General features: G+C 43.4%; 1 protein-coding gene across 3 annotated transcripts in view; it reads right to left on the reverse strand.

The window, feature by feature from the left end:
- Window positions 1-10,554, reverse strand: part of RSPO3 (R-spondin 3) — a 121,757-nt gene that overhangs the window by 47,733 nt on the left and 63,470 nt on the right. For all 3 annotated transcript variants that reach the window (XR_002098004.1, XM_019520312.1, XM_019520313.1), the window contains exons 2-3: window positions 6,468-6,659; window positions 3,438-3,584 (exon numbers count right to left, since the gene is read on the reverse strand). Coding sequence is in view for 2 of the 3 variants with exons in the window: in XM_019520312.1 (XP_019375857.1) it covers window positions 3,438-3,584; window positions 6,468-6,659 (339 nt within the window). In the remaining variant the exon portion in view is untranslated. The remainder of the gene's footprint in view (window positions 1-3,437; window positions 3,585-6,467; window positions 6,660-10,554) is intronic.

The following is a 10,554-nucleotide window of genomic DNA, read 5'->3' on the forward strand; positions in this document are numbered from 1 at the left end:
ATCCCCCACATTTCCCCCATGGTGCACAGCCCCACTAGCAGCAGCAGCAGATGGCTGCACTTGGAGCAGTCATGCCTGGCGCAGGCACTGCCGCAGCTCTGGCCAGTGCTGCACATGGGGATGAGAAGTGCAGCTTGGCTGGCCTGCCTCTATTGCCGAGGTTCCCCGCCATGCAAGTGCAACTCCCATATTCACGTAACACCAGGGGAAGCCCTGTGCTGGAGCCAGCTGCCTTCCCTGCCCCTGCTGCATAGGTCCTGGGACTCCTCAGGGAAGCAAGGGTCAGGGCTCCTTCTGGCGAAGCCATAGGACCTTCATGGCAGGGGGTGAAGAAGGCAGCCGGGTGCAGCATGGGGCTTCCCCCAGTGATGAGTTAGTGTGGGAGCTGCATATGCATGGCAGGGAGCCCTGGTGATAGAGGCAGGCTGGCCAGGCTGCTTTTCTTGCACCCATATGCAGTGCTGGCTCGAACCATGTGCCACTGTGCACCCTAAGTGCCCCCACCTGCTGCTGCTGCTGGTGGGGGCTGTGCACCATGGGAGGAATATGCAGGGCTTCCCTATACTCCCCACCCTCCCTCATACCCACAGCTGCCCATCCAGGTTCCATGCTGCTGCCACTCCCTGGGAGTGGGCACTGTCACCAGCCCCAGCCTCACGCTCTGCCCTCCCACCAAGCTGCAGCTCCCCCCCAACCTCTATCTCTTCCCTACCTGCTGCCCAGAGCAAGTGGGATGTCAGGGAAGCCAAGCTGGTCCCCTGGCGGTTACAGCAGTGGCAGCACCAGCCCCACCTGGAAGCTGCATGCTGGCAGCGCTAGGCCCTCCAGCCCATCAGAGTTGGAGCAAGATGCAATCAGATATGTTTGGGTAGGGGGTGCCTGGCAGGGTGCCAGATCTGTGTATACATGGGTGCCTGATCTGGCCTACAGGTTGTATTTTCCTGCCCCCTGTCTAAACTGTGTAGCTTGAACTTGTAAACAAGTGAACAGACATCCATGCCTATAGTGGACCAGGCCAGAACCTGGGGGGTGCTAGGGCATGCCGTCCTTCTTGGCTGGAGCAGATAGCTTGGACCAAGGCTAGCCTACTCACTCTGCCAGAGGTGGGGTTTACAAGAGGGGTGCAAAGCATCCTGGGATGCTGGGGGTGTGAGTTAACTTGAATCTGGAGGGGATCTGGGACAGAATTTTAACCTAAGTTTAACCAGAGGTTTAACTTAACCTAAATCAGTTAAGTCTGATACTATATCCATCCAGGTTTATTTTAAACCAGTTTGAGCCATTTTGAAAGTGGTTTATATGCACTGAACTTCTGTTGTGTTACAGATTTGAACCAGCTTCTGATCACTTATACCAGTTTATATGCAACTTTTGTTCCTAGACAAAGGGTTTCAGCACCTCACCACCATTGAAATCAACTGAGGGCTAAGTTATCAACTGAAATCACTGAGAGTCAGTCACCTTGATGTTGGCAGTCAACAACATAGTTAAGGGTCATGGAAGGGCTGCCATTTATAATACAGACAAGGTAAAGATGGGCAAAACTGGAAGAAACATTAATTCCACAAACAAAGAGCTTGGGGTTTAGTAAAATATAATCCAGGGTGATTTGGATCCAGCTCAAGATTATTTTTAAATAATAGGTACAGTTTGCATTCTGCGGTTTGCTCATAATCTAGCACATTTTAGATGGAGCTTTTAAAATAATTCTCTAACTCTACATGCACAGTTTTGATTAACTGCCTTAATGTATGCCCATGCCCCATTTCTTTGTCTCCAGAACAGGTGTAAAATAAGTTTAATGCCATATACATCCTTTGTTTATGACAGTGGCACCAAGTCTCTTCCTGTGATCTCACTCAGGAATTTACCACTAGTTGGCTCACAACTACATGTGATCTCACTTCTGGCTTGAGCACATTAAGGATATATATTTTTTATGGGCTTCACCACCCATGTCAGATACTGACCCCTAGTTTGGGAACTGCCAATGTAGAGAACTACTGAGTGTCTCTAAGGATGATAGATTTAATGATCTTATCAATTTTTCCATTGGTATATTTTTTCCCAATTTATTAACCAAAAAAAGTAACTAACATCAAGCACTTTCTAAGTCTATTCCCCTTAATTGTTATGTAGATCACTTGTCTTTGCATATTAGGCATGAGGCGCTCTGAGGCACTTCTACTAAATAACGGGCCTTTATGTGCACAACAAGGATCTGGTTTTCCACTGCAACTTTAAATGATTTTTTCCGAGTTGAGACTGACTCATTGTTAAAGCAGCTAAGTCCTAGGCAGTTTGAAACAGACATTAAAGAAAAGGAAATGATTCTTCAGGCTTCTATGCTAGCATGAAAGTCCTCACTTGAAAATGAAATCATGAAAACCATCATCACCAGTTGACCTAATTATATACCAGCAAAGACAGATGCAAAACTAGCATACATTATTTTTATTCTTTTTGAAATTGAAAGAGCAGTGCCTCTCCTTCAAAACACATACGGTGAGTGTTATGGGCACATGAATGTGGGGGCGTTGAATTCAATCTGTGCCAGACAGTTCCTTTGTGCTTCTTGGTTTCATAATATGAAGAAACACAAGAAACATATATAAGTCGCCAAATCAGTAATGGCACCTTATGATGATCTCAGTTCTTCAGTTCCTAGAGTCAAATGATTTCACTAGAATCTCAGCTTTTTTTTTTTCCAAAAAAAGGTAAGTTCTTAGCCTTTATGGTTGTAGGGGAAAAAAACCTTTAAAATATGACCTGGGCTTACATTAAACTTTCAAAAATCAGAAGGCAAATAAAAAGAAACCAAAACATGTTTTATAACAATATTATTGTTTTTAAGACAAGCTCATGGTTTTGGGAATCTGACTCATAGTTTTTTAATGTAAGGTAGGCAATAGTCACAACATTCCAAGTGCATTAGGAAGAGATTCACCCTCAGCCCTGCATTGCTCTTATACACCAATTAGTGGATCTGGTTCAGTGCAGAGGATAGAGCATGGTGGTACTTCTAAAGAGGAGAAATGCAACACATGGTGAAATACAGAGCATACTCACCTGTTTGCTGGAGAGTTTGGGCTGCAAGCCATGAGGCAGAATTCCTAGGATGCTCCGTACTGCCCTGAACATAGAGTTGGGCCTATGTCACGACAGAGCCCTTAATAAATGGAAATTAATCTATCCAAATTATTCAGAAAGGGCAAGATGGCAGATTTGAGAAATTTCTTGGGGACATGGTAGAGGGAAATGCTTTTTGTTACTGAGCCTTTCTATTTAAGAAAAAAGAAGAAGAAATAAATTCAGGCACAGTTTTGAGTTTCTCTTTCCTAATTTTGAATCTGATCTGTTAGTAAGTCCTCCTGGCATGAATTCTCAGTGAAATCCATGCAGAAAAGGTATACTCGTAGACCAGAGATTCTACTTACCAATACTGGTGCACTCCATTGTGTGATTGTTGGTTTCCAGCCCTTCAGGGCAATTTTCAAGGCACTTTCCACTGTATAAGTAAAACCCACTTTTGCACTTTGTGCAGAAATTTCTGGTGAAGCAGGTTTCACAGTCAGCTTTACATTCTGTAATATAAAAAATAGCAGTTACATCCTGTCACTCATACTTAATAACTCCAAAGTATCTGATGCACATGTTTGCTAAGATGTAGGTTTATGCATGACACAAACAACTATAGCAAAGTAAAAAGGCCTTTGAGTAGGAGCAAATTATTCTTTAAGGCCTCTTCACTGTTTTAGCAATGTACAAAATATAGTACTGATATGCCTTGGCATAAATAAGAATTAGGTCAACAGCTTTGTCTTAAAAGCCTTGCATTTTGTGTAGTCATTTCTACTGACAAAAAGTGAGTGGAAAATGCAACCAAATCAAAACACCCAATTTCCATTACACTCATTTTCCATTAAATAACTACATAAGGTGCTGGGCAATGAAGACTCACTTCCATCCAATGTATTCATTGAGGAATAAGAAATCATTCAGAATTTAGAATTTGCTTCATATTATTATTTTTATTATAAGCCACCTTGAATATCTGTTCAGGATGGCAGCATATAATACAAGTACATAATAAATAAAATTATTTTGCATCTTTTTCTAATATTTAATTTTTTTTATGATACATTATGTTCTATTATACTCCCTTCAAATTTTACATATACTTTTAAAATTATATTTATATCATTTATACAGGGCAGAAGCAGTATACCATGAGAAGTGTTTTAACACTATAATATAAACTTTTCATACAATACAGTGTGTGTGTGATATGTAAAGGACAAATTCTAAAAATGCTCTTATAGAAAAGTATGCAAACATTTTAAATCCTTTAATGACTGAATATAGTAGGATTTTTTTTTATCCAATCAGATGACTTATAGTAGAACCTAGATACCTCATAATGTTGGGCTCCCCTGCGAAAAGAACAGTTCGAAAACTAACTGGTGGGAGGAGACAGTGGTATAGAGCCATAGATAACAATTAGGCAGGATCCCTGATGAGCTCTGGCTGATCGGCAACGGAAGTAAAAGTTGCACCAAGTACTCGAGTGGCTCATCTTTAATTCATCCACCCACTGTGAACAAAGGAACCTGTGAACCACTTGGATATGTATGAATGATCTGGGCTGCACTGTACTAGCAAATAAAATCTAGGAGAACTACCTAGGTATTGATCCATATGTTCCATGTACACACTGAGGGTACATGCACATATTCTATGATCACATTACTTACTTTAAATCGTGTGAGTATAGATCAAGTTTGGCTCATCAGGTTTATGTATCTATTCACTGGTACTGGGAGCTATACCAGGAACCTGATCTACATAAGTCAGGGTGGGAGAAGGACAGGCAGGTTAGAAGTGGGATTCTGGCAGGTCTAGGGGCAGGGAGGCTGGCAAGATCATAGGGGACTGGTGGGTCTGTGGGGGTGTTGGTGGGTCTACTGTGGGAACTTTCCATCCAGAGGTGGGGGGGCTCAGAGGACTAAAAATAGCCGTGTCATGGTGGAGGGGAAGTATGAAGAGTGCAGCCTTGGAGCTGGGGGAGCAGCTGGGCATTCTCAGCTCAGGGTCTATACTCCAAACATGTACAGACGTTTGTTAGTTTAAGCTAACCTGTTCCTGATCTAACTTAGTTCACTACCTCAGGTGAACTAAATTATATCAGGCTAGCCATTTTTTGCCTGACCTAGTCTGTCTGAATGTTTGTACAGATTGGCACTTAGATTGACCTAACCCAAGTTAGGTTGACCTAAGCATAACATCTGCATGTACCCCTAGGCTAGGGACAGAAGATACACATAAACTGGTTTAAGTGATCAGAAAGTGGTTTAAGCCTGTAACAAAATAGAAGTTCAGTGCACATAAACCAATTTCAAAATGGCTGAAACTGTTTTAAGATAAATCTGGTTGAATGTAGTATCAGACTTAACTGATTTGTGTTAACCGGTTTATGAAGCTTCTGTCCCAGACCCCCTCCCTGGTTCAAGTTAAATCATAGTTCCCCAGCATCCCAGCATGCTTTCCAACCCTGGGCTGGGCTGGGCTGGGCTGGGCTGGGCTATCTGATCCAGAGAGCAGGGCTGGCCACACCCCTCTGCTCCCTAGCTGGAGCAGTGAAGGCTGGCTAACAAGGGGGGGAAAACCTGGCTGGAGTCTGGGGCCAGGCAGGGGGGTTAAACACCCCTTCCCCAGCTCAACTGTGAACTACAAATCCCAGAGGCTCCTGGAAGCAGGAAAAGGAAATGATAAGCAAACCTGCCGAGTCCTGCTGCTGTAATTCTGGACTGCAAATCTCAGAGACCTTGGGGGCAGCAGGCAGAGGAAATGAACACACAGCCAGAAAGCTGTGCTCTACTGCCTTTCCAGCTTCTGGCCTGAGCCACTGCAGGCATATGGCTACATTTCCCGAATCAAAGGTAAATGCCTGTTCATTTCTGTTGCAATTTAACCTGTGCAGCTTAGACTAACCTGCAAAAACTGAACTGATTCAGCCTTGGGCTTTTTGATGCTCTGTACTTAGCCCTATAGGCTAATAAAGAACTGATTAAAAGGCAGTTGATATTTCTTTTTAAATTTCCGTGTTCCTTTTTTTCAAATCTCACAAACCTGTTAACATTTTTTAAAACTGTTGTCCAGGAAGGGGATTTTAAAAAGAAGAAACAGTAGTTATGTGTCTGTATAACTTTGAGAATCAATTTAAATCTTCCCTGGTTGGGAAACTGTTGACCAAAACAGTGTAAAATTGCTGAAGTGCTATTGTATTTAGAACAGGTGTGGAATATAGATTCAAAAGAGCTCTGAAAATCACATCACATTTCTTGTTACAGCATAACAGAGGTTAGGGAAGGGAGATTGGGAATAACATTGGCAATTAATTTAAATGTTATAGTTTGATCTCAATTCAGATTGAGCAAATTTACAATGTCATCTTCTAAAGCACTTACTTGTACACTTATTTATGTCAGGATACCGTGTTCCGTAGTATCCACTTGGACATGAAGAAAGGCACACCCCAATCTGTTTCATGCCGATCCTCTCCAGAACAAAAAAGAGTCTGGGTTTACATGACAAGCATCCATTGTAGTCAGAACATGTTGCACACCCACCTTGGCAACCCTGGCTCACATTAGGATGCACTAGGGCGACAAATTATTAAAAGGAAAAAAAATTAGACAAGGCATTGGTATGACAGATGCTTCTGTACTTTGAATGCTATGTTAAATGCTGTGTTAATGCTGTGTACTCTGGAGGCTGGTTCATTTTGGTTCATATCTCTTATGACCTGATATTTCATTACAGTATTCTTTTCAGTTGCCTTCAATTACATTAAAATGAGAAGTTCAATTAATCTGAGGAGCAAAGATGAATGAAGTTTTTTGCATATGAATTTATTTTTGCATTTTATTTCTTATTTATATAATTAAAACACAACCTCATTTATTTCAGTGATGAAGTGTCTTCTTAATTGGATTCTGTTGTACAGGAATATGTTTCTGTTAGAGCTCATATTAAATTGCCTTGATAAGAAGACAGAAGGAGACATCCTCATCCTCCTGCTTTCCTTGGAATGCTCACTCTGGCATGTATTTAATCTCTATCAATTGCAACCTGATGTTCAGACTTAACTGTGGCATCCATCCTACCCTCATCATGGCATGCAACATAGGTAGGATTATACTTCACTTTCATTGTATCCTTGTAATTCATCAGGAAGCAGAAAAGAAATTGTTGTTGTCTTTTACTGCACATTCAGTTTTAAAAGAATTAATGATTATGGTATTTACAGGAACTGTTACAAAGTAGAAAATAATGAGACACTGTAAAGTACCTTTTTAGTAGCAGAGACCTATCAATGAAATATTTCTGTGAGGGACACAGTAAAATCTGGGGGCTATGGTACTATGCCTCCCTGGTCAATGCAGAAGTTCTTACATATTGATGATTTATTCTTTTGAAGCTGGGATTCTACTTGTCTCAAGCACTGGCAAAGCTGCACCGATTTATTAGGTGCAATATTTGTAATGGCAACATCCCTAGGCACCTAGACTAGATTTTTTGAAGAGTTTAGATTATGGAATTGAGTGCTCTAACTACTGCATCCATGGTATAGGAGCCTTAGACATGCATTCATTTAATGGTGTACTAGGATCTGATTCCCAGTCCCAAAATTTGTGCCTTCTGCCACACCACGTGTATGGCAGGAGATGCACTGTTGGGATTAGGGATCAGATTCCAATTATGCTATTACTACTTGCTAGTGCAGGGGAATCATAATTCTGGGCTCTCCTTGCACTGGCAATTTGAAAGCCAGGTGCCTTGCAGCCCCACATATGGGGCCAACAATCAGCTGAGTGTTGGCCACAGCACAGACAGCCCTGTGTCCAGTTCTAGGATGGGCCCAAGGGTTTCCCCCCACTGGGGACTTGGAACTGCTGGGTACAGGGTTTATTCAGGGCTGTGAGACATGGGGCGTTATAGGCTCCCAGCAGATGCAGCTGAAGAGTTCCCCCTGCTGGGGACTAAACCCTGTGGGCAGTAGCTCTACCAGGATCAGAGGCTCTGGTAGGGAGGAACCCTATAATTGCATTATATGTAACACTGAAAAACAGACAGGTGCTCACACAGAGGCTATTTTCAAAGGAAGGACTAATAAAATGACAGAGAAACTAATATTATTTAAAAACAATCCATGACTTTCTTTGAATGAATCTGACATAGGGATGAAAAAACTGCTGAAATACAGCATTTGTCATTAAAGTTGATATACATAAAAAGTGTGAGCAGTTTTGACAGGAAACCTATTAGGTGTGATCACATATGAAAGGTAGAAATCTATTTATTTGTATGCCACCCTCCCCAACAAGGCTCAGTGTGGCTTACAATAAGAAACAAAATAATTTATCAAAGCAGGTAGAATAAGAAGGCTCTTTTGACAGAGAAAACGTTTAAGTCAAGCTTGAAGTATAAGCTCTCAGGACAGAGAAGTTTTATTATGAAGAGGTGATAATTGCTCCATAATTGAGATCCATTATGTGATGAATTTTCAGCTCCTTCTCATTTCAAAGCATAAAAAAATCCTAGCCACTACTTCATTTTCCTCTTCCTTCTTGTACAAACCACACAAATGTTGCACGATAAAAACCATGCTTACCCACTAATGTACAACTGTTTTGTTGTTATCTTGAGGAGGCCAATACATTTAAGTCAGTAACCCATGTCCCCATTATAAAGTTGATTATGCGCTCCATTGTAACCCAATATGCAAACCAAAAAGCTCTTGAATATGCTTGAAAATGAAGTCAAAGTTTTGAATTTTTAAAAGAAATTAAGTAACTACATTTTTTTAGATTAAATACCTTAAATTGGATCCTTCATCATGACTTTTTTGTTTTGTGCTGAACATTCTGTAGAGCTCTTGTGGCTGCCCACAAGAACTTGTATTATACCACAAGATTTGAACCGCAGGTAGATTCTTATACTGTCTCATGCAAGAGGCAGTACTTAAGGACATTGCCCCTAACTTTGTGGCAAAGTCCCAACTGAGCCCTTAGGGCATGTCTCCATGGCCTCCATGCCAAGCCTGGGAGCACTGCCAAGAAGCACACCCTGCCCCTTGCTCCTGCTCCCTGTGTGCCAAATCCTGGAAAAGAAGCAATGTAGCTGCTTCTTTTGTAGCAATGAGCACATGTCCAGAGCCTGAGTCAGGCTCTCCACCTCAGGGCTACTTCTTGGTGCATGGATGCTATAAAGTGGCTACATGGCTTCATTTCTGTTATTTGTGATATATTCAAGGTATGCTTCTTGGCATTGTTCCTGAGCCTAACATGGAGGCAAAGCAAACATGCCTTTTAACAAGTAGCTTAATGTTCTTCCTTGGAAATGCTGTTTGCTCCCCCCTTACTCCTCATCACTCCCTGCTAAGCAGGAATTCCCCCTCCCCTCTGCCTTGCTGAGGAGGTACCTGTGTATTAGCTAACAGACCACATGCTGGGTCCATGCTGAATCAATAGGTAGAGTCAACAGTCTTAATGGGGCGATAAAAACTGAGATAAGGGTGATAAACACGGTTATGAACCCCCCCCCCAACCCCAGCTTGCTTGCCTGTCAGTTTGCTGCAGACAGTACACAGAAGCAGGGAGGGAGAGTGAAAAACTCCATATCATCAACAGATGCATGTACTGCACACTGCGCCCCACCCCGCCCCCCCGACACCATGCCTCAGAGTGCTAGCCCAGGCTGCAGGCTGGCAATACTCCTGCCCCTTGAGCAGCGAGCGGGGAAAAGCCTGGGACTGCAGGCAGGCTGGGGGTTTACTGTCCTCCCTAATCAGAGCCCTGCTGGGGCCTGGCCACACCCACCTCAGCTCAGCTGTGAAAGGGCACAAAGGGGTGCTCTAGCACCCACTAGCTTCCAGCCTAAGTCACTGCAGGCATATGCCTGAATTTCCTCAGTCAAGAGGGACTGTCTGTATGGTTGGAAACAGGTTCAGCCTAACCAGGTTAGACTAGCCTCCAAAAACTGAACGAATTCAGGCTCAGGCTTTTTGAATGTCTGTCCCTAGCCTAGGGATGGGGCAAAACAGAGGGCATCATCTCTGTCCTTTTGTTTCACCAACATAATTGTACCCCAGAGGGCTCAAATCAGGGGTGGGCAATTATTTGGGCCCATGGGCCATACAGGCAGTACTGGGGAGCTGCTGCAGGCCGGTCAGCACCCCCACCTCCTGCAACAGCCTGGAGCCCACGTGCCCTGAGGTTCCTCCCCAGCACTGCCAACAGTGTACAACCCCAGCCCCAACTCTGGCCTGGCCCACCTTTCTAGGCATCCCAGGCAGCAGTGGGGGCTCCTTCTGGATGCCACTGGCCCCAACCCTGTGGTACTAATGGGGACCCATGTGCAGAGTCCTGACCCCAGCCTGCCCCATGCCTGCTCCAGATTGCCTCCTCACACTTAGCAGTGGCAGCAGTTGGGCAGAAGCTGCTGCTGAGCCCAGAGGAAAAGTGCCTCCTCCCCTCCCCCACCACTGCTGGG

Source organism: Gavialis gangeticus, unplaced genomic scaffold, assembly GCF_001723915.1.
Source record: "Gavialis gangeticus isolate Ggan-Ray unplaced genomic scaffold, GavGan_comp1, whole genome shotgun sequence".
In the NCBI taxonomy this organism is placed as follows: Eukaryota; Metazoa; Chordata; order Crocodylia; family Gavialidae; genus Gavialis; species Gavialis gangeticus.